Here is a 23,838-nt window from a genome sequence, read left to right as displayed (position 1 = left end):
AGAGCAGTAGTAATTTACTTAGGACAATCATCCTATCTTCTTTCCCTGTAAACCCCCAAACTGTCTGCCAGGTAGTGACATCAGATAATGTGTTGTAATGGATATAATAGGATAAATCTAAATAAAATTTAATGTAATGGGATAAATTTTAAGAGTTAAGAATCAATTGAGACATTCTGTCTATAACTGACCCGAAGTTTGTTTTGCAAATTTCAAAAATAGTTGCTGCTGCTTTATTCAAAGGATACTTTGGTAGATAGTTTTGAAGCTTGGAAAGTTATGTCCCAGCCAGATAACAAGACAGTGGGGATGGATCTTGGTTTATAATCTTCTTGTCTCATTCAAAGGCATGCATGCTTTCGCAAGTTCTGCTCTAGTGGGTGGATATGTGTCCTGGCCTTCGTTTAGGCTGTCAGAGCACTCAGCAGCTAGCTCAGCAGGCCTTTACTATAGCTTTTCATCCTAAAATGTAAAATGATCATTGTTGTTACAATACTGTTTCTCAGGCAACACTGTTGGGTCAGTGCTAATATGATTCAATTCATATTGCTGTGTTCTAAGTTTGAAATCCCTGTCTCCGGGCAGCTAATGCGTGACGACATCTTCTGTAATGCAGAATACCAAGGTTAGGTGTCTGAATCCTTACCTAGGCCTTGGTTCTGCAGACTCTTGAGCATGCTTTATGTGCTTCAACTTCTAACTACAATTGCCCTGATTTTAAAGTATTCAAGAGTGGAATCCTAACAAACTTGGTGGATTTTAACCCTGCATTTACTGAGAAAACATTTAACTCCATAAATATCCAACATTTCTAGGGACTTGAGCGAGAAGCAAAGATCCTCAGTAGTGTTAAAAGCCAAGACGACATTTTTAATAGTCTGCAGACTCTTTTCTGGTCAACAGTCAAGAATAGTGTAAACCTTTACTATTCCAAATGTTGTTTAACATGTTCTTCTTGGTGCATTTTCAGTTGTGGTGCCTCAAGGTGGATTTAACTTGTTCAAGCATCTCTTTTAATAAAATGTTGTTAGAGAATCTTCATCCTGTGTCACAACCACAAAATAACTCCTGTTCTGTTTTATTCATTTATAGGCTAACAGTGGTAGTTCAGAACTGCAAGAAATTATGAGAAGACGGCAAGAAAAAATCAGTGCAGCTGCCACAGATTCAGGAGTGGAGTCCTTTGATGAAGCAAGCAGCCACTAGACATCTTTCCTCTTAAGTCCATTGTTCCTAACATTATACCATCATGCTTTGCTTTAGGAAGCAGTGAAGAAGTCTTATTACCTTGTAAACGTGACTAATCACCATAAAGAAAATTTACACTTAGTTTTCACAGAAATACCTGCTGTTGGCTTCTCATGATTCAGAATGAATAGATGAGAAATGCAGTGAAAGTTCCTGACAGGTGAAAATATTGGCACTTGAATTGCTTACACCCAAAGAAAAGTCTTGGCTTTATGGAAGTAACCATTCCATGATAGATAAAACTGAAACATGTCTTTGTTTTGGATTCATCCTAGTGAAGCTCAGCCAGCAATAAAAAGCATTCGAACCCTAAAGTAATAGTAAGATTTTGAATTCCACCTCCTGATGTAGTTTGCAATTCATCTACAGGATGTTTAGTTAAGTCATTGGTGCCAGCAATCAAAGAGGAAAAGTTTAGAGAATGAACAGCAGCCCAAACATAGACTGAATCTTTCTTGCACCACTCTTGAGATGTTTTATTACTAATGATGCTGTTTATGGCAAAATAATACTCTGTACTTTGATTTTATCAATGCTTCACTCATGATGAACCATAATATTACACAGCAAGGAATAAATAAAAAAGTGACACAAGTCAGCTGAAAGAGGTGATCAGATCTGCTGTAGGTAGCCATGAAAGAATTTGCAGTATATTTTTTAATAGACTTGCATTTTTTGTTTGTAACTTAACCTGTCAAAAGAACAGTGTATAATCTAGACTTCTTTCTGTGTTGATCCCACATGTCGATTTTTCTTATGTAAAAAGTTGTTATTGTTCCTTTATAGACTTAAGCTTTTGAAAAAATGGATTCCTGGAAGCAGAAGGGGGAGAAAAGGAACATCCCTTCCAGCAGATATTTTTGAAGATGCAATGATTTTTTTTGTCACAAAAATATTTGTTTCACATGGTCTTGTGATTTTATATATAATATATGTATTATATATAATATATAATATCACTTAATTTAGACATTTAATCGTCTAGTTTGATTAAGTTTCATAGTGCCTTTTTCACATGAATCAGCTTAGTCTGCAATAAACAGTATTTCCTGTCTGTTAAATTGTTGTATCTTTGTGACTACAAAGATGGTATTGAAATAAGAAAGTGTTCTTGATTTTTGCCATTAGTTTGCTCTTCCTCTGCATACAAGGAAAAAAAGAATCATATTCATTTTTCATAAAAGAAAAATTCTAATCTTAATAAAGGTGTTTAGTGCCATTCATTGTAAATGTCCTTACAAATATTGCTGTGTGTTGGTTATATGTCTATATATATATATATATATACATATGTATATTTTTACATTTAATATATATTCTTATGCCTGTTAAAAGTACATAGGTGCTACACCTGTCATTTAAATGTAGTCTTTCCAGAATTGGATCAGGAAGTGAAGAACCCCAAACTGAAGTCTGCAAGCACCATAGCAATGACCAAGATGGATTCTTGTCTTACTAAGTTGAGGAAACAATTATTCTTGATTGCCTTCTCTCTATACAAAACATTTTAACCAGAACATCTTTTTGATAACTGCATCTAGTTAACCTATATACATAACTTTATGGGATAAAATTGTCAATCTCCCCACGTGTCCTGTCATCAAAGGTCAAGTCCAGTCCTCCAAAGACTTGAATTATTCTCTGATTCAAATTTAAAATTTTCTCTTCCTCATCCTCTTTAACAAGTGTCTGTACTTAGCCCAAAAAGTGTTCGCTGTACAGCAAAGTGCCCTATGCTGGGTGATGAATGACTAACGAAATAAAGGAAAATCTGAAGCTATTTCTACACAGATGCTATTTTACTTGTAAATATAGGAGAAGTAAAGCTCTTAAAAGGTCTTTCAGACTAACATTTAAAAATTAGTCACTCTCCTTTCATGTGGAAAGTGTGTCTGATACCAGAAAAGGTATTGTGGCAGTTACTTGCACCTCTGTTCCCTTGATAATGGTCAAAATATGAACCCCATTTTCATATTCTCTGCTGGTTTATCCTAGCATTCAACGTACTTTTGCTTTTGCCCAAAAGGAGGAATTGGCTCTAAGACACTTTGTTGCTCTTGGCAGAAGCACCATATTTCGTCCCTGAGAGGGAAGAGGCAGCTTCACAACTTGTTTTGAAGCTGTGCTCCTATATTACCGTTAGCTGGTGTGGGAAGAACCAGACAAGTTTGAATGTGGTCGGCATGATCAGAGGGCATCTTTGGAGATGCTTGGGAGGGAAATAGGCCATCCCTTCCATGTACTTTAATGATAAGCAGAATGACCTGTCTATTTTTGTTGGTTTTTTTGGTTGTTTGTTTGTTTTAGTTAACTAGTAATGACTTATTAATACAGTGCAGCCAGAAGTTGCACTTTACTCTTTAACTATGCTAAATTAGACAGCATGATTTCTGTGCAACAGTCTGTGAAATCTAAGTGGCATTAAGGCAGGCGTTCTCCCTTTTGTGCAAAAAATTACCTTGGTGATTTAAGGCACGCTAGAGAGCTTCTGCCCTCCACCTGAAAAGTCTGTGAGTTTTCAGCTTGCTGGTAATTACAAGAAATCAAAAGGAAATTTAATTTTGGGTTAACTAAGTGAAAATAAAGTGTTTTCTTTTTTCAGTGTCTTAGATGAAAACAACAATGGTCAAATGCAATATTTCATTCAAAATGTTTTCTTTAGGATTTGAACAGAGAGGATTTTTTTCTTATGCTAATATTTTAGGAAAAGGCAATACATGAGGAGTGTCTTTGAAAAAGAAGCAAAATGGTTATTGAAATGTCAATAAAAGTGCCTTTTCAAATGTGGGGAAAAAGGTGGTGTTTGATAACATAATAACTACTTTACTATTTTGCTGTCATTGAGTCTACCTTTTTAACTGGGGGTGGGGACAAGTCTTAGCAGCGTATGTTCACTCAGCAGTTTTAGGCTTTCTAAGCACATGTATTTTAACATTAGTGTGTCACTTCTTTCCACTCCTTTAGTCTGCTGCTTCCCTAGGGACATCAGGGGGAAAGAAAACCACTATGAAACCTCACACTTAGTTCATAAAAAAACACATCTAATCTACACTTCCAGTACTGACGCATGGAAAGGGTTAGATACCATCTATCAAGTCAAATGTTAAACAGTGCTTGGCTCAGACAAACTGATTTGTGAGTTTTTTTTAATGTACTTTTATTGCTCCAAAATCATTATTGTTTTATTGTGTTTTATATAACACAGTAGGTGTTACTTTGGGCCCAGAAAATAAGTGCGGAGTTGCACAGTATTGATGTGTGCAGAAATCAATGGTTGATTTGGAAACATCTGAAAAGATGTGATATTCTGAAATGTGCTGAGCTACCAGTGACTTTAAGCATATTCATCGGTGTTCGTCAAACTGTCCCTGGAAGTACTCCACTAATTTAGCCAGGGGAACAAATAGAAACCCAATAAAAACTAATACAATGTGGATTAAACATTTCTTTTTTTTCCTTTTTTTTTTTTTTTTTTTGAGAGAGAGAGAGAGAGAGAAAGTAAAGGTATTTTGACTTTGCAGTTTTCAGGATGTGCAGAAGCAAGAGGCAGTCTGTATACCTGCACCTTTGTTCAAGCAAGTGTGTCTGCTAATTTTTCTGGGCTGCTTCTCATGAATAAGGGAAATGTGACTGTTAACAGAGCCCTATGCTTCTGGCCAAGTCACCATTTTATAGAAGCCTCATTTTTCCAGGATATTTTCCTCATCTGTGAAGTTGGTGTAACATTAAAAACAAGAAACAAGCAGACGTGTCTGAGGATTGAGCCTGAAGCATCAAGACGGTAACTGAGAGACTATGTTTCTGTGCTCAGCCTCTACTCTGCTCAGACTCTACTGTTGAAGCAGTAGAGTTATCTATGTGGGATGCATACGTAAGAAAATTTGTAAGTGTGCATTGTTGCTGCACAAATAGGTTGGATCTTTGTTGCTGTTATGTTACATTTCAGCTCATGCGTGCCTGCATGCCTTTGGCCCTTCGGTGTCTTTCTTCAGCTTCTCTGTAGTTACATGTTTGCGTAAAGGTTGCAGCTTTGGCCTTTTACTACACTAGCATCCAGATCAAAACCAGTAGCAGGATATTAATGTTTGTGCTTATACTTCTTGATAACATTCGTAGATTAAGAGAGGAGGAGATCAAAGAAAACAGAGAGACTTCCTAGACACTTCCCCTTTGCCACTGATGTCTGTCACCATGAAAGCTCAAAACCTGCTGATCCCATCCATTTCAACAGTGCTAACAATGTTATCTTCTCACAAGAAGTGGCCAAAAGCAACAGGTTTTGCCTGGCTGTATTAAACTTGTGTTTTCATACAAGCCCTTTAAAAAGTTAGAGTAGGCAGGGGGTGGTGTGAGTATGTGGTTGATGAACTTAAGGGGAGGGAAGGGCCATTCTGATGCACAGGGTTGTGTGTTGAATATTTGACAAGGGGTGACTTTTTCCTCTCTAGGCATACAAAAAGCTGTAAAAGTGAAATAAAGCACAATTACTTCTTTTCAAACTGCTCTCAATTCTTGTGGGAGGATGCAAGAAAATAGGTCTGAAATACCAGCTGTGCCAGCAGTCACTGTTCAGGGCACGTTAGACGAGACAATGCTTTTACGCACAGCTCTGACTTCCTCTTCGCTCTTCTATGTCCTTAGGTTGACCTGTTTGCTCTTCCCCTGTAAACACGCACAGTATCAGGCAATAATGAGAAAAACCTTCTCTGGTTTAGATAAATGGTCGTTCAGTGCACAGAGATGCTTTTACACACAACTGGCTCTGTAGGTGCTGTAAGCGCAGCACATCGATATAGAGCACCTATGGTATCAGCACAGCTGTAGGAATGAAACTCATCCTTGAAACAATTCATAACAGAAACCAAAACCTGAGGCAGCTTTACAGATCTGCGATGACTTGAGAGGTCTGCTTTGATGGATACTAGAAAGCATATCAACATGCAGCACGAATCCAAAGCATACGGTTTTTTGGATTGGCTTTCAATAAATGCAACAAAGTAAAACCAAAGGGGTGACATGCCAATTCATGCTAAACGGGCCTGCACGATTATTTCTGAAGCACTGTGTCTCCCAGAATCTTTTATTGCTTTAGCTATGTCTTTAAAGCCCTCTAGGAGAGATTTCCATTGCCACCCCAACGCAGTTATGCAGTTTCACATACGGGTGAAGAAAGGAATTTTTTTGAAGGGTTTTTTTTTTCCATTATTACCAATTTTGTGATGAAGTAACTATTAAAGGAAAAAAATGCTGTTAACCTGCTAGTTGAATAATTCTTTGTCCTGTATTCAAAAGCTGCCTAGTATATTCAGGCTATCAAGGCAGTATCATTTGCAACAGTACCATTTTAGCATCTCTGCAGCAGTAATCTAGTAGCATGTCATGACCAGGCAATGGTTTGTTACAGCCGATGTTTCATGTGCACATGTATGTTTTACAAGTAACCTGATTACTCTGTTCTGTGCTATCAATGGGCAATGGACGGCAGTTGGGGGAGGCAGTGGATGAGAAAACAGGAAATTTTGGGTTTTTTCTGCTAGTTCTCTAGAGGGGGTGGGCACATTTTCTCAGTAAACACATAATGACACTCTGAAATACAAATGAAAAAAGGACAAACAAAAAGGCTGAATGGTCGAGCACGCATTTGCAATTCTGGCTCCTGTTCAAATTAGACCAGGCAAACCTTTCTCATTTATTTCTGCTGCAATGGCAGGCCCTCCAGTCCGGGCATACAGGTGAAATAGTGGCGAACCATGTGCTATTGAGGCCTTTCTTGTTAGTAATCTACCCACTAAAGACAGGGCTATCCAGCCATTTGTATCAGCTCTGTGAATCTTATTTAGAGAAATGGTAGCTATGCTTTAAGTCTAGGCAAAGTGGAAGTAATAGTAGATTTATGGAAAGCATGAGGAGTGGGTGAAGCCAGGAGATGAGAGCTTGGCTGGTGGCTGGTACTAAGCAGGAGTTGTTGGGGCAAATTCATGTCATGCCCACTTAAGAAGAGGGGGTTTTTTTCTTTTTTTTTTCTTTTTTTTTTTAATACCCTCAGAAGGACCTGTTTGGATTTTATTTGGATGGGGCGAGAGTTAGGCCAAGGCTACGCAGTTTTGCACAGCATATAGGGAACAGTTTAAAGAAAGTTTTTCCTTGTAACCAATTCTGTGACAAAGTAGCTATTAAATGTGCACCTGATAGTGGAATAATTATTTGGAAAAAAAATACCAAATACCATCTGAAGGAGGTGATCAGGCTCTGTGGAAGCAGTTGAGCTGCTGAGCTCTGCCCTGGCAGCTGGCCAGCTGACAGCAGTCCCCGGGGGGGGTGGATGGAGAGCATGTGCGGGGGCAATGCTGCTTGGCTGACAGTGACAGCTTCACAGGTAAGCAATCCAGTGTGTTTACTTTCAGTTCAGATTTGCTTTGTTTACATTGAGTACCATTGCTGCTAACTTCCAATGAGGTGACACAAAGCAACAGGTTACAAAATGCCATCAACATCCATTCTGACAGCATCCAGGTCACAATACACAATGATGTACCGGAATTATACAAAGACCAAAATATATATATATATATAGCTAGTTATTCTGACTAGAACGGAAACCAACAGCAAAAAAGGAAAGAGTCCCCCCGCCCTGACCCCAAAGTCCCTGCAGGAATCCAGACCGACGCTTTGGCAGCCTTGTAGCGATAAAGCGATAACCGTCCCTTCACATGCCACAAACCTGGTCTCCAGAACATCAAGAATTCCTGGCTTGGAGAAATAGTTGCAACCATTAAAGCACATATTTTTCTTTCCCCAACCTGAATCAGCCTCACATTTTTACACTGAGTTAATACATATTAAAAATAATAAACAAATGAGGGGTATAGGCACCATAGACTGCTTGGACAGTTAAATGCTATAGTAATGGAGTCAAAGATATCCCAGCTTCAGACTCATCTGCACTTTGATTAGCTTTATCTAAAAAAAATTAACCTGATCGGTGGCATTACTGAAAAGGCTGGAGAAAAGAACCATCCCACTGCATAATTAGTAGTAGCACAGTCCAGAACCAAAAGACCACATTTCTCAACGTAGGCTGCCTACTCTAGCTTTAGGCTTCATGGTTTGGATTTCTGACCATTAATCAGTTCCTGGGGTCCTGCATTTTCCCCCACTTCCCCAAGTACAGAATGTCAGTGCTGCAGGAAACAGTAAAAATCAGTGTACCCAGCACCCTCCCCCCCATTTTCTCTTCACAATCTCCAGATTTCTTCATGTATATTCATGCCTCGCTATTCACTAATGAGGTATTATTAGATACTAACAGTGCCTGCTCTCCTATGGACTTTAGCACAGACTGGTGACACATGAAGAAAGCTCTTCAAAGCTCTTCATTCAACCATTAAAAAAATATTGCACTTGTTTTAACCTTAAGCCCAACCTGCACAGGAAAAAAAGATTAACCAAAAGTACCAAACAAAAAAACCCAACACTCTGGAGCAATCTATTTTATGCACGTAGTATAGTGTCTTTTCCTTCATGTTATTTAATTGAATTTGGTCCAGTAGTTAAAAAAATGTCCAGAAATTAAACAGTTCAAAAGACACCGCAGGCTCTTTAAGGCTTTGTCTTCCCAGTGCTTCTAAAAGTTGAAGTTTCTTTCTTTCATTGTCCATGTACTGCAAAGCAGTGGTCTCTCATGGCAGAACAACTGGCAGTTCAAACCATCAAAAGAAAAAAAAATTCAGAAGCAAGGGAAGATGGGTGTGCTTCATGGTCTCACCTGGAACAGAACAAATAGGACAGAGATGAATAAACAAATAAATAAAGTCTTTAGCATTTATTTTTACCAGACACGCATACAGGATGGGACTACAGCCCATCAGTGCAAACAACCAGGCTCTGGGATTCAGATTAGACAGTAAACTACCTAGACATCGGGAAAACTGAGGCACGTGCAAAGTCGTGGATCATTTTCTGGGCAGGGAAATGAAGTACGCAGAGGCTAGCAAAGGTGTAACACCATATTAACAGTGCAGTGGTGGCTGGTGCACAGACCCAGAGTCTGGCTCTCTACAAGCTATCTGAGATGCCAGTTGGCCTCAGCAGTGTGCTGGTGCCTGCTTCACCCCAAAGCCAATGTTAGGTTTGCAGCTTGTTACTGCCACCTAATGAACTAAAGCTTCAAGCAGCAGTAACTGGCTGCTTGTGCACTCACAGTTTGTCCTCCCTGTGTAAGGAAATGTGTCTGCTTACATGAGCGAGACAGAAGGCTGCAAACCACTTTCCTGGTGGTTCAGAGCAGTGCGTTTGACTTCACAGTTGGGGAATGGGCCACACTGGTTGCATGTGCACATGTCAGTCACTGAGGCTCCGCAGTTAAGCACTTTTTTTTTTTTTTAAATGCTAACACTAATACCAATCTGAGACCTAGTCTGTTCCCTGGTTTTAGCTTAAAAAAAAAAAAAAAATCCCCAGTGTTTTACGTCAGAGCTTTTTGGTTATCATCTGGCTCTTCAGCGGGATCACTTGACATGAAAGCAGTGTTGGGAGACCCTCCCAGAAATCTCTGTTGGCCTTGGTAACTTGGCAGTTGGCACACAAGTTGACAATGACTGAAGATATCAAGTTCCCTCCCCTGATCCCTTTAAACTTTACAAAGCGCATTAGACCAATTGATAGCAATCGTTGATGGCTTTTTCAGGATTCTTTTTTTCTCTGAACAACTAGTGAGCCAATAAAGCTACCATGGGATGTATAATGGATTATTTAATGCAAGAAGCTAAAGGGATTTTTTTAATATATATATGTATATATGTACACTCTCCATGTGAAAATCATCTCAGAGGGGAATGAGGTACAGAAAGCTCCAAACCCCAAGCAGAGCTCCTGGAGCATGAGGAACAAACATCAGTTACATCGCTTGCTACCTTGCTACAAAGCAACCAAGCTGATAAACTGTAAGGACTATGCAAGGACAGGCTTGCTTGACTTACCACCTGTGATTCTGAACTAGGACTTGCTGACGTTCTCATATATGACATCACTGATACAGAATTGCTGCTTCTTCTTTTGCCACATCAGTTGCACACACTGGTGAATAAAAATGTACTGTTCCTGGAAGAAAGAACCACACAAATGGGGTTTTCGCACCTCAGAAAGCATGACAAAAAATTTGAACAGTGAAACAGTTTGCTAATTCATAGTAATGGGCTGCACAGCTTCCTTTTCTCCCCTCAGCCCCCTGCAACATATAGTGAAACGTCTGCTCCCAAAGTAATAGCACTTAATTACTACAGAGAGCAGCTGTGAAACCATTAAATTCACCTGAACTAGCTTGACATTGTAATAAGTTATTAATAACCTGAATGATAATGAGTGATGCATCAACACTGCAGTTGCAGTGTAGGCTGCATTGATACCATCCAACTGGAAGTTGAAGCTAGACTACTTGAGATTAGCATGAAGGGTGAAGGATTAGCACAACTAACCAACAAAACAGTCTCTCTATTCATAGCTTCTCCTATTAGTGGCAAATTTAAACTCAGAACTAGATATACTCTTAAGTCACAACTATGCAGTGAGAAAAGTGCTGTATCCATAATTATAAGTTGACTTGCTAGGAACCTTGCTTGCATTAGGAAAAATTGGTGTTATCATTCATATTTTCTCTTTTGACGTGTCTTCTCTTGTGAATTATGCAAGATTCAGAAGGATGCTCTGCAAGTAAATGCCAGCTCTGGCATGGAGAGCGGCCACAGTGCAGAAGTGAGGCACCAGCAGTAGACAGCACTGCTAAGCGGCACACTTCCCATCGAGTAAGTAATTGTATGGCTGCCTGTACAGGGAATCTTTTCCATTTAAGTATGAAACAAAGCCCTTCACTGCCGCAGGCTTTGAAACAGTCCTTGGCAGCAATTTTGCAGGACTACTAAGGCTAGCACTATGGTCCCAGCCGGTGCACAGGTGCAGCTGACTGCAGGTACCTGTGGAGTGCTGTATCCCCAACACTAGATGTCTTTTAGTTGTAGGTATATAATTTGTCAGTTGTTCGGCTTGGAGGCTTTCTATGTTTTATTTGGGAAGTGGGTCTATCTTGTATGATGTCCTGAAAATGGATTAATTTTCAGAAAGATAATAAAGTCTACCCATCTCTCTCTCTCACATACACACACTCCCCGCTACCTGAAATATTTTGATGAGCCTCATGTTCTTGTAACTCTTGACTTCTTCACCAATAAAAAGCCAAAATGTGATTTTTTTGTTTGTTTTTTGTTTTTTGTTCACAGAGCAGGTAATTATTTGGGAGACCATCAACCTCTCTGAAAATGACATTGTAATGATGGGTAAACCACATGCACCATTACATCCATGGGCAAGTTTTAGTGCAACAGACTGGGATTTTCTGGGTTGGTTGGTTTTAGTTTTGCTTTCAAACTGGCTTTTCTAAGCATCATCATCATACAAATAAACACTGCATTTCAATTTGAAACCTGAATCTCATCATTTAAGGTTTTTTTCCCAAAGTGAGAGAAGGCAAACCCTGATGAATCCTACACCAAGCTTTATGCGCACCATGTGCAGGGAGCAAGTGGATCTCAATCAGAAAAGACTCTCCCAAGATGGAGGTGGTTTCAAGCTCCAAAACCCAAGCCTGAATTTCAGTGCCTGTGCCCAGTGGGCTGCTGATCTGAGGGGACAGCAATATACATTTAAAGCATGTTTTGGGCTACAAATCTCTCTGGATTTCCTCACACCCATTCATTTGCAATGGCTGCCTTCAATTCAGGATGGTCACCGCTTTAACAACCTTTTTTTTTTTTTTTTTTTTTTTTAACTGCTCGGTGAGACACAGCGAAGTTTCCAGTTTATGAAGAAATGTGTGATGAAATGTGAAACCAGGTAAGCTGTGTGTGTGGTTTCAAGTTTTGTAAGGAAAGCCCCAAGTGCTGGTGGCTTCTGCGCCTGAGTGTCACTGCCACCTAGTGACCCCTGCGGCACGGTTGTGCAGGGGAGAAAAAGAGGAACGAAGAAAAAGAGGAAAGAGAAACCTGCATTTGCAGGTTTGTATATTTGGCAGAGAAAAGAGGCTGGTGTGACACAATGCTGCCAGGGCAGTGGGGAGAGCCCAGCTGGCCAAGGGCAGGGGTGGGAGAGCCACAGTGGCCTTGCTGCAGCCGTAGGGATGCCCACGTTCCAAGCAGCCGAACCAGAGACCAGCGAACAGTAGCCCCTGACACCAGTCCCAGGCAGCCAAGGGGTGTGCACATGTTAAAAACAAATCTCAGCACCTCTAGAGCAGTAGTGAAGTTGTAGCTGAAATAACCCAGGCCATGGGTATTCATTTCCCTGGTGTTTACATACGGATCTGCTTTTGGATTAGTTAGTAAACTGGGAGGAAAAGTGGTAGTGTGATGGTGTCTGAGAAAGACCTTTTTGTTCACAGGCGCTAACCAGTGTTGCTGCAGACTTTCCTTCTCCTGTCCCATCTGTGCTACTTTGGTCTGGATTAAGTAATCCTTGGCAACAGATTATCTGACAGACCTAGCCTGCAAACAGTGATGGTGGCACTTGCAGCTGTATGGCGATTACTAGTTTATACTGTGTCTAACCAGCGACCAGTATAACGGGCATGAAACCTTTCAGTCATTAGTAGAGGCACTGCAAATGCTCCAGATGCATAAAAGAAGTTTCTGCTCTGCAAAAAAGAGTTTGTACCCTTTTTTCCATACATATATTCTGATGATATGAATATTCTCCTGATATTTTCCTTAAAAAAAGAAAAAAAATATCCCATAGATGTGTGGCTAGGGAGAAGGGGAAGGAGGGTGCCTGGCCAACTCATACACAATTATTTTGTCTGTTTTGCTTTGGATATTTGTACTGCCATCATGTAACTTAGTTGATGTGCTTGGCCAGATGATCACCTCTTGAACAAGTGTGAATGGCTGTCCAACCCTGATATGGGTCCATGAGTCATTAATCCCTTCAGCAAGTACAGTTCTTTTCAAAATGGTTTGAGAACTGCAAATGCTAATCGCCTCTAACATATTTCTACATATTCATTTCTTATAAGGTGACAACAACTCATACCCACTGGAAGACATCAATGAGTTTATAGATACGATGTCAGGCTCTGACATATGATTACTTATGCAGCAGACTAATAATGTGACAACATCACAATGAAGAAGAAAATTTAATTGTATCTATTCATAGTTATTTTGTTGGGTGTTCAATGGGAACAACATGCTGTTGGATGTGAACACGCTACAGAGAAGCATGAGATAGATGTGAAGATACGTTCTTAATGTTGAAACAAGCTGAAAGGGGGCACCTTACCTCTGTCTGTACCATAGACATCCTGTAGGACCGCATGTCAGACACCAGACCTAATATATCTACGAACTCGTGATCTCGAATGTGCTGTAAGAGTCGATCCAGGGCTATGAAGGTGCCTGTTCGTCCCACTCCAGCACTGCAACACACACAAACATGACTGTTATTTCAGGCTTTCCTGGTGCAGATGCAGAGGAAAATTGGTGGTGCTGCAAAGAGCAGGTGTCTTGCAGCTGAGATAGATAGTCTGACATATCTAACTTAAGGACAGACAGGAGGCTGTTTAATCTAGGATATAATGCTGTGCAAACCTTCATATTTTGCTTAGACAAAACAAATGGAATGGATTGCTCTGCAATTATTTCACCTTCCTATATTCCTCTTCATCTTGTAGGTGCACTCACATGCAGAGCGTGCATGAACACACTCATTCACCTTTACGCATCTGTTCATCCCAGTCTCACTGCCAGCTCCCATGCACCCTCATACTTCCCTCTTCCCCTCAAAGTGAGGAGAAATCGCAAACTACAGGAGCTGTAGCCGTAACTGCAAAAAGACATGCTCTGCAGCAATTACTGCACCCAGGCATTTGTGGCTGAACCTGCAAGGATTTAGCTCCATAGCTCTCTACAAGGGGAACTAATGGCTTGGGAAGGACACAGCACTAGCGGAGCTCATCCTCAGCGGATGGCCTCTTGGGACTTGGCGGCCAGAAGAGGCTATGCTCGGGGACTTCCGCCTTGGGAGTACCAGATAGAAATAAGCAGCAAGCACTCAGCTAACAAATCTTCCTCCCTTCAAAGGGAAGCTTAGTGATTAGAAAAAAAAAAACCTACACTGGTTTGATTTAGAGTTTCTAGTATGCAAATAATTTTTTGCCTTGTGATTTCACAAGTAATGTTCAATTCTATGATTTCATTTTAGATGTGTTTTTAGAGGTTTTGCACCTCTAAAATGCTGCATTCATACAGAGTGCCAACACAGTATCTACCACTGTGGGTAGAAGTGTGCGTCTTAGTGTCAGCTGCTTCTGCTGCCTACTTGCATTTTTCAGGAAAGCCATGAAAGTATTTGTGACAAAGCTGCAGCAGCTCAGCTCCACACTGGTGGCCCTGCAGGCACCCGCAGCCCTGCCCGTCCCTGCCACCCACTGGCCTCCCCCACCCTGCCCAGCCCCAGCCCCCATTTCAGCCCAGCCCAGGGCCATCCGTCCCTGCCCCGAGATGCCATAGCATGGGCTAAGATGTACAATATACCCTAAACATACCATCTGAAAACATATTTCTTTGCAGGTAGGAGCATCCTGATTAAAAAGAAGATACTACATTTGTTTTCCAGCTCTCTCATGCTTGCTGCTCTTTCTTCCCACAGCAATTAAGGCAAGTAGAGTTATATAAAAGATTTGATTTCACAGCCCTGCATACAAATCCCTTCCCTAGCTTACTAGCATGTTTCTTGATATTAGGACTCAGTCCCAAAACTATATTCCCTATGAATTTCTCCAATAATTTATAGGGGAGGGCTGCATGACTTGCTGCTTTTACAGATGCTGCTGTTGCTTTGCTTCCTAATAGAACACTTAATGCCATATCTGGAACCAGAACTTATATTGCTATAAAAAACTGTTTTCTGAGAAATAGCTCCCCCAAGTGTGCAAAGTGCCTCAAGAGACAGAAGGTGCCAACTATCACATCAGCAACAGGGAAGACATCACCGGAGGGTGCTGATGTGCTGTGCAGCAACATAACTGTTTATTTCCTCTGAGATGAGTGATGCGGGATAGGCTGATGTTAATCTCATCAAGCCTTGACCTCCAGTGGGAGTGTGTCATCCTAATATACACATATTCATCCATTGCAAAGCTGCTATTTATGTATCTCTGAAAAATCTATTCTGAGTAGCTCTAGCAGTCAGAGCCACAAAGAGATTTGAAGTCATTTGGGAGAGTTGCATCAGGAAAGAAGCTGGTATGATATCATCACCAACACCGCAGCCGCCCCCAGAGCAGCTGGGTAGGCGAGTGTGCTAATAAAAGGCCAGGTGACGCACAAGAGAGAAATCTGTCTGTATATAAAACAAGCCTCCTTCAAGAAAAAAAAAACCCATGCATGTAATTGTTATCATGGGATACTGGGATTACTGCTTGCACAGGTAGCGCTGTTAATATGTCCCATCTAAATGTGCTGAGCGCCAAGCGAGTGGAGGAGGATGCTCTCTGCAGACGCTTCTGCAGGAAAATAACACACTGCGGCAGGCTGCTGTCCAGGTTGCACCCTCCAAGCCACAAAGGAGTGGAAATGAGAAAGCAAGGGCAGACTTTTAGCCAGTATAAATCAGTCCAGCCTGCTGCTGGACTTATACCAGCCAAAGAGCTGATGCTACTGGATAAAGAAATGCCTATGGATGCATCTATGGATGCAGGCTGAAATCCCAGCCCCACTCTAGTCAAAGCTGTTAAAAGCAAAGAGGATAATCTCTAGCTAACAGGTGAATACCAGAAGCTCTCCTTCCAATGGCTTTACAAGGTCTTTGACAAATTATGTCCTTTAATTTTCCATTTCCTTGAAGCATTTACCTGCAGTGTATAATCATGGGGCCTTTACTCTTTGTTGACTTCTGTCTGACCATCTGTACAAACTGCAGGATGCTTTCAGCAGCGTTGGCTGTGGGCACACCATGGTCAGGCCAGGCAGTGTAGTTAAAATGCATCACATCTTGCACCTCATCGGCCTAATGGGAAAAGCAGAGCGGCAGCATGTTCACAGGAGTTTGGACAGTGCAATCACAGGCAGTCTGACAGAGATCTTTTTCCAAATACAGCCTAAGGAAGTAAAGCCGGTCAAAAAGAGGCACAGACCGTACATGGCATTTGATTAAAAACTGCTGTAATTTTCAGGTTTGGGTTTTCTTCCTCTTTCTATTCCATTCCCTTTCTTTTTCTTTTTCCATTTGCCACTGACACAGAGCAATGCTGTTGGCAAACAAGCAAGACTGGTTTCACGAGAATTTCCCTTTTCAAGTTTCAATGAAAAAGAAAAGCAAAGAAGAAAAAATCGCCTCCTAACACCACCATTTTCAGAGGGAGAAGGAACTTTCTCAGAAAATATCATTATTAATAAAAGCATTTATCATGCTAAGAACTCTACTGGCCGTAGATGAAATAAGATCCTCAGTACAATTCATTTTGGCTTTGAGACTTACAAAAACTCAAAACTTGGGGTGTGGCAGGGTGGCTCATCACCACAGCTCATGGCAAGCAATTGTTGCTTTTAATTTTGCCATTCTGGGTGAGGCTAAATCCCTCTACTCCAGTAACCTGCCTCTGGTCACTGACAATAGCAGATGCTAAGCCAATTATAACTAAGGGTATAAAAAGTGAGATCAGTATAAAAGACCCTAAAGTAGCCTCCCTGACTTTGGCAATGGGCAGTCTATCGGAACTGCAAACTGCATTCGGATCATTATTTTTAACAGATACCAGCAGCTCAACCTCTGAGTTGATTTCATCATGTTTTCTGCATTCGTACTCCCTGTGCACACTTTGGCATGTGTGAGTAGGACTGAGATCCTGGGCCAATGTTAAAGCGTCAGGGCATTGCTTTTGTCATGTTTCCTCCATATTTCTCCCCTTTTTGCTTCAGGTGCTGAAGCCTACAACTAGCTGATGCAGGAAATAAAGCTGAAAAGAAATGCTTGAAAATCTGAACAGTTTTAACATCTCATTTGCTTATATGAATTTCGGTATTTTATAAGTTTGGTCAAGCTTGAAATGTCTTAAGAATGAACTTGCTGATATCAGAGGATAACAGAATGCAGAGAAGAGGTCAAAGGCTTGCTTTCACATACGACTACGTGGCATTTTATTTGGTCCCATATGCAAGTTTTCTAAACTGATCTGCCAGTTCCTAGCTGTGTTTTCACATGCTTTACTGAAGAAGCTGCACAGGAACCTTAGCGGGTTGTGATAGACTGTACGCCTCTCCCATTTCCTTTGTTTTAATAAGTGAAAGCAGAAAAATGTTCTATTGCAGCAGCACTAGGGCATGGAGAACCAGCTGTGTGGACGACTCTTTTACTCAAGATCCTGTCTGAGACACACACCAAGCCTATGCTATGGATATTGCACAATTGCCCTTTTGAAAAATATTTTCAGTTTCTGTATTGGTACTTTCAAGTTTTGAATGGTTTATAACATGGGGACAATCACCAGTGCCTAGATTAAAAAAAAAAAAGAAAAAGAAAAAGTAGACAGACATGTTCATTATCACTAATTATCTGCACCACAGAAATGTCCAGAACCTCAGTAGTGCTGGTGTTTCAATCACCATGTGCTTAGCCAGGATACCATTAACCTCTTCTTGCCTGTTATGGAGAAGCTCATAGAGATGACAGTCTTATGGGCAAGAGGGCCAAACAATTTTGATGTTTGTCTGTGTGGAATGAGAGTAGAGCCATAATCTTTTCCTCAGGTGTTTTCCACTGAATGCCAGAGATGGATAAAAGTTAAAGAAAAGTCTGGACCAAAACTGGTCCCACTGCTTTAGCAGAGCAATGCAACACATTTCACTTACGTAGCTAATTCGGAAATTCCTATAAACCCAGTCTGTGTGCTCCTCCTCAGACAGCATCTCCACTGTGATGTCCCCATATGCAATAGGATCTTCTGTAAAAGGCCAATAATGGTCACATTTCACCTGAAAGGAGAAAATAGATATACATACATATGTAAATATATAAAACAAGAAATCACAATCAAAAGTATACCGAATCTCAATTTTAGAAATGCTTACAGCATTATTTACTGGACACTTTAGTAAGTGGTAATATTTACTGCAATGACTTTTTCAGCCTCATCATTCTTGCTTGTGTAACTATGGACATGGTTATATATTGTTTTTTTGAAGGGGAACATTATTACAGCAAGGAGTGGAAATACATACATTCTCTGTAGATCATTACTTTTCCTAATAGAGTAGGTCTAAAAGTATTAGTTTTACAAAATATACAGAAAAAAACCCCCCAAAATGTATTTCCAAATGGTCCTATTATAACATCAAGGAACCTGTAAAGCATAAGATATTGTTTTAAACTTAAAATCGTATAGAAAAATCTACATTCTAGGCACTCTGAGATAACTGCTGAGATAGGAAAAAGTACATCAACCTACCCTGCCCCTGACAAAATATTCATGTCTATGATACAAGAACTACCCTACTGCTTTCACCATTTCAGACCCGTGTTTTAGCTTCAGGCCTAAACAAACCAGAAGTGAAGGAAATCACATCAAGATTTAACTTTAATGGTTTACTGTGTACTCTCCACTCTCAAACTTTTGCAGTAAACCTTTAGCGATCTCATTAATTATTCTTAACCCATACTTACAGGTCCAGTTACAACCAGAAAAGTCACCCAATCCTGAAACACCTTCCATAAGTGAATGAAGTGAAATTCCAGGTCTCGCTATGATGCTGCTTCATCATTAGAAAACAATGCAAAGAAACCCACCAGGAAATATATATGTTTTCAGAATAATTTCTTTTATACTATGCATAAGATTTTGCTACATACCCTTCTTTTCTCATTACACTGAGTGAGCATAACAATAATTTGAGATTTTTGTTGAAGAACCATCTTCCAAAAATCATTCCTAGTTTCTGGCAACGGTCCTTGTGTTGCAATGTATTCCTGGGGTGAATTGTAACCCTAAGAAACAGAGACAGATGCTATTTACCAACAGGCTTAATGCTTCAGAACATGTATTTGTCTCTGGTATATGTATTTTTTTCAGCTTCCCAAGCTCAATTTGTGCATTTTAAAGAAACTACTTCATGATTTTTTAAATATATTTTGAGATTACAACTTTTGCCAATTTTTGATGCTTCCAAAGTATAATCAATTTAGAATGAAAAACAGACGGTGAAGCTGATACTTTACAAATTCACTGCTGTGAGAGCTGAAAAAGCAACATTAGACAAAACAGGTAATGAGAATCTTATATCAAAGTTCCAACTCCTTCCAGACCTGGTAATTTAAAGGCTTGTTCTTAGCTTGCTCATCCCAAGCAGTGCCTCTGCTGATTTTCAAGAACTGATGTAAACGGAAGGTAGCAATAAACAGGAGTATTTGCATGTGTTTACTTTATAAGGACTTAAACTAGTAAGAAACTAATTAGAATTCTGCTTAAAATAATACAGATTATGCTGAGTCAACACCCTTAACAGATTATCATTGCTAAGTTTTATTGAAGCTCAGATGCCTTATATCCATGCATTCCTGCTCCTGCCACTAACAATGTGCTTTTAGATGTAGAGTCCTCCTTCTCTCCTCCCACCCCCCTCAAAAGACCACTGTAAATAATAAAATAGACACAGAAGTGCAGTTTTAACATCGACTATAATCATATTTGCTGAGACTATCAGCAAAACTTCATTTGGAAAGTTATTTGATATTCCTAGTAAGAGCAAAAGGTACAGTTAAGGCACAGCATGAGCCCATGCAAATTGGGCTACTTCTGTGCCACCATAGCACGTGGACTGTTGAAATACTGAAGATTTGGAAGCACCTTCCAGAAATGACTTCCTCCAGACATTTCTAAAAGTCAGTTCAACCTCAGTGTTTGTACTATACGGAAAGCTGTTTGTTTGTCTGCATGGGCTATGTCCAACCTAAGTGGAAATCTCTAATATCACAGCTACTCAGATCACCACTAATAACAGCACCTGGAAGGAGGTATTTAGTGAAGAAGCAATTATCAGAAAAGCCAAACATTAAGATGCTCTGTCTGTCCCTGTTGGGAAGGCAATTCCTATGGCTAGTATTATGCTACAAGCAAAACTGAATAGATGTAAAATATAAAATCTAAACTGAGCAATCCAAAAAGGAGACCTCTACATACAATCCTGGATGCAATAAACACTTCACAAAAGTTTTCTCATTTGCCAGTGGTGCTTTTGGGTATTCGTACATTCTTATTTCCTGACTCAGGATGAGCTCAGACACTTGCAGCTTCACTGTCTCTGTTCATCCCCTTGCTACACAGAAACCAAAAACAGGCAACGTGTTCTGCAGCACCCAGATGGGAGACTCCACAGTGGCAAAGTGGCTTCACTGATTCATCCAAAGGCGTGACCCTGACTCACCCTTTTGCGTAACCCTGACTCACCTCCCTCCAGCCAGGCCAGGGCCAAAACCGTCTCCTGTTCACAGCAGCGAGGCAGAAATGTCCCCCTGCATATGTCCCCCCAAGTATTGGGGCTTTTTCTAAGTGGATGCCTTTGTGTCCTGCTTTCCCTGAACAGGGTGAACACAGCATGCACGGAGCCATGGCCAGGGTGGAGGGGGAAGCAGGGGCAGACCTTTGCGGCAGGGACGGGAACATGTGTGAGAGACTGCAGAGGCTAGTGAAAAGCACAGTTCCCTGCAGGCAGAATACTGGAAGCTGAAGTGGAAAACTTGACTGAGCCACCAGGAGATTTTGCACCATGTGCTGCTGACATGCTCTAACTGCTGCGCAGAGCATTATTCTTTACATTGTTTGGAGTCTCTTTACTCACGGGAATATAGTTGGCATTAATGTAGTCAGAACCCTCTTCTTCATTCATTGAAACTAACCGGACACGACTAAAATCATCTGTAAAAGGAAAAAATATATATGACTTGGCTTTCAAACATGGCACTCATCTCAAACTAAGCAAAATTAAAAGTAATCCTCTAAAAACTGGAAAATCTATTAAAAAATAAAGAACGTTCATATGCACCAAGAGAGAGCAATGTTTGCTTCAATAAGCACTACATGGTTGCAACACAGTTAGTGTGCAAAATGCACCCTCCAACTGCTGTCCCTTTGGGCTCCCTTAGATTTCATTAAAATCATAAGAAAAAAATATCACTGCTCAGTAGTAGAAATGACCTTGCATTTCTCAACGCCAATCTCCAGTCTCAGGCTAACAGAAAACCTCTATCACCTGATTCTCTTTAGGGACAGGTTTTAGAACTGGCTTTTACTGGTCAGAAAATTTGTGCTGATTTCACAGTTCTCTTATTAAAACTCTTTTTTCCCTCTAAAGGCACTTCAGCAGGAGCCTGCATGCATTGTACTCACATGGTAGGATATTTGTGTAGCGATTTTTACAGCGATTCATGGGAAGGTCAGCAGCAAAGTGGGGTATGTCAAGCCCAATCAGTTTTAGCTCCTGGGGTAACAGAAGGAAAAATGTCAAGGTCAAATTCACTAACACTCAAAAAATAATTCTTTGTGAAATGACTGCCTGTGGCATGTACCAAGCTGAAAATGTTCGTAAAGCTATTTATAAACTGACAATAGGGATACACTCAGCTTCCTCATCTGCCATCCATGAGTTTGGCTCAAAACAACTCCAGACCAATGATGTAGCCTCTTCTGATGATGCTATCAATGCACTGCTGCCAGTCAAGGTTGTGACTAAGAGCTGCTCCTCTCCAGCAGCACTTAATTAGCTAAAATAGAGTCAGACCAGGGGGTTGATAAGTTATTTCTGTGGTGGTCATCCACACCACTTTAAGAGCTTTCTTCAGTGGCTTTTGATCTTGATACCAGGGAATGCTTGAAAGATGTTTCTAGTTATTACCATAAATAGTCACATCTAATATACGATGCATCAAAGCACTTTTCACCGAGTCGAAGGGCACATGCCAGCCACACACTACAGTGGGTAACATTCTGACAGCCCTCCTCCTCCTCTTTTAAGTCATTGGGAGCACTGGTCTCACTTCAGCTGCCCTACGGCTGGAGCTTTTTAGTTTTATATGACTAAACTGACTTTAAATGCTGGGTAATTCAGGCAACGTACCTCAATAAAATGCATCCCACTTGCTCTTGAAGAGATTTTTGATGTCACTTTCTCATTCCAGTGCTGCCCCCCAAATTAAAGAAATTATAAAAATTCTGAATTCAGCTTAGGCTGCCAACAGACCATAAACTAAAGAAGACATGTCTGACAATTGTCTAGATCTGAATGTGATGAGCCATGGAAATCGGCTTACTAAATACAGTCTTTAACAATACCAAGGACTATTTTTAAGCTCTGCAGAACTTCAAGTGAAACTCATCCACCTAGCAACAGCACATATTAAACACAACAGAGCATAGGAACACACCACACAAACTTAACATCTGCAAAAAGCTGATTTAGGCATGGCGGCTAGGAGAGGAAGGAGTGCCTGCAGATTTACCTCAAATTGCAGAGAAAATTTATAATCTGAATCTTTGGCCATATCCTTGACGTAGCCATCAAAATCATCCAACTGGACAGGGCTTTAAAAAACAAACAAACAAACACACAAACATTTAGGGAAAAAAAATTAAATAGGTTGCATTTCTATTGCCCCACAGAATACTATCAAGTCATGAATATGTATGACCTGGGGTGAAGAGAAAGGCCCACACATCTTACTTCACCTCTGAAGGTCTCTAAAGGGAATATATCCCCAAGGCACAAGTGGCACCACAATGAGAGGGTGATCCTGCACGTTGGTGCAGACCCACTTGAATTATCGTGCTGTCAGCATGCTTCTTGTAGTGGAGCAGTGACAGCTCATTTAAGTTGCCTCAATGCCATATAAAAGGTTGCTTTCACATACAGAAACCATCTGGTAAAGAGACACTTTTAAAACTCATCTGAGCTTTGCTCATTCAGACCCTTAATAGATTTCATATTTAGGGCCTGATTTTGGAGAAGGTCTCTGAAAAAAAAATTAAAATAGTGTTTTGGGTGCTGCTGTAGTAACTGTTTTCTCCACTGGCTTTGAGAACTATAGGCACTCATCATTATAGGCCAAAATCTCCTCCTGGAGAAATGGTCACTAAAAACAGTGAAGTATAACTATACAAAGCCATGTAGAGCTTCAGTGGGTATAAACTGGCCTTGCTTTAGTGACTCTCATTGCTCTACACACTTTTGCGCCAGGTATGGGTCTATCTCTTAGTAGAGGCACAGCCTCTGAACATAAAGGAGGAATAATTAGGCTAACGCTCTGAATAATGACCCACAGGTAAACAGCTTCCCTCACCTAATTATCATGTTCTAATTTATAAGCTACTGAAGCATGTACACAGCAATCTTTTCATTTACTTTGAGGCAATATGCCCAAAGGAACTTGTCTTATCACCACTTAATTACTCCTCTTTACCCATTAGCATTAATAATCTAATGTTCTAGCAACAACCGTAATGAGAGCCCCATGTCAAGAGGGAAATAAATGCATTCCAGTTTTTCACCATTTGCCATTTTT

The 23,838-nt window shown here is 40.5% G+C and overlaps 2 protein-coding genes across 15 annotated transcripts in view; one reads left to right on the top strand and one right to left on the bottom strand.

Moving 5' to 3' along the window:
- The window catches only part of EPS8 (EGFR pathway substrate 8, signaling adaptor), a 138,884-nt gene extending 135,856 nt beyond the window's left edge, over positions 1 to 3,028 (top strand). For all 8 annotated transcript variants that reach the window (XM_064515543.1, XM_064515555.1, XM_064515551.1 and 5 more), the window contains one exon: positions 1,093 to 3,028. In XM_064515543.1, the coding sequence (XP_064371613.1) occupies positions 1,093 to 1,206 (114 nt within the window). In that variant the 3' untranslated portion in view covers positions 1,207 to 3,028. The remainder of the gene's footprint in view (positions 1 to 1,092) is intronic.
- A 4,597-nt stretch (positions 3,029 to 7,625) lies between these two features.
- Positions 7,626 to 23,838, bottom strand: part of PTPRO (protein tyrosine phosphatase receptor type O) — a 159,071-nt gene continuing 142,858 nt past the window's right edge. For all 7 annotated transcript variants that reach the window (XM_064515535.1, XM_064515534.1, XM_026116951.2 and 4 more), the window contains 9 exons: positions 22,780 to 22,861; positions 21,671 to 21,761; positions 21,123 to 21,199; positions 19,138 to 19,272; positions 18,141 to 18,263; positions 16,145 to 16,299; positions 13,573 to 13,708; positions 10,227 to 10,347; positions 7,626 to 9,013 (listed from right to left, as the gene is read on the bottom strand). In XM_064515535.1, the coding sequence (XP_064371605.1) occupies positions 10,243 to 10,347; positions 13,573 to 13,708; positions 16,145 to 16,299; positions 18,141 to 18,263; positions 19,138 to 19,272; positions 21,123 to 21,199; positions 21,671 to 21,761; positions 22,780 to 22,861 (904 nt within the window). In that variant the 3' untranslated portion in view covers positions 7,626 to 9,013; positions 10,227 to 10,242. The remainder of the gene's footprint in view (positions 9,014 to 10,226; positions 10,348 to 13,572; positions 13,709 to 16,144; positions 16,300 to 18,140; positions 18,264 to 19,137; positions 19,273 to 21,122; positions 21,200 to 21,670; positions 21,762 to 22,779; positions 22,862 to 23,838) is intronic.

This window comes from Dromaius novaehollandiae, chromosome 1 (genome assembly GCF_036370855.1).
Source record: "Dromaius novaehollandiae isolate bDroNov1 chromosome 1, bDroNov1.hap1, whole genome shotgun sequence".
Lineage (NCBI taxonomy): Eukaryota > Metazoa > Chordata > Aves > Casuariiformes > Dromaiidae > Dromaius > Dromaius novaehollandiae.
This window is presented reverse-complemented; position numbering and strand designations above follow the sequence as displayed.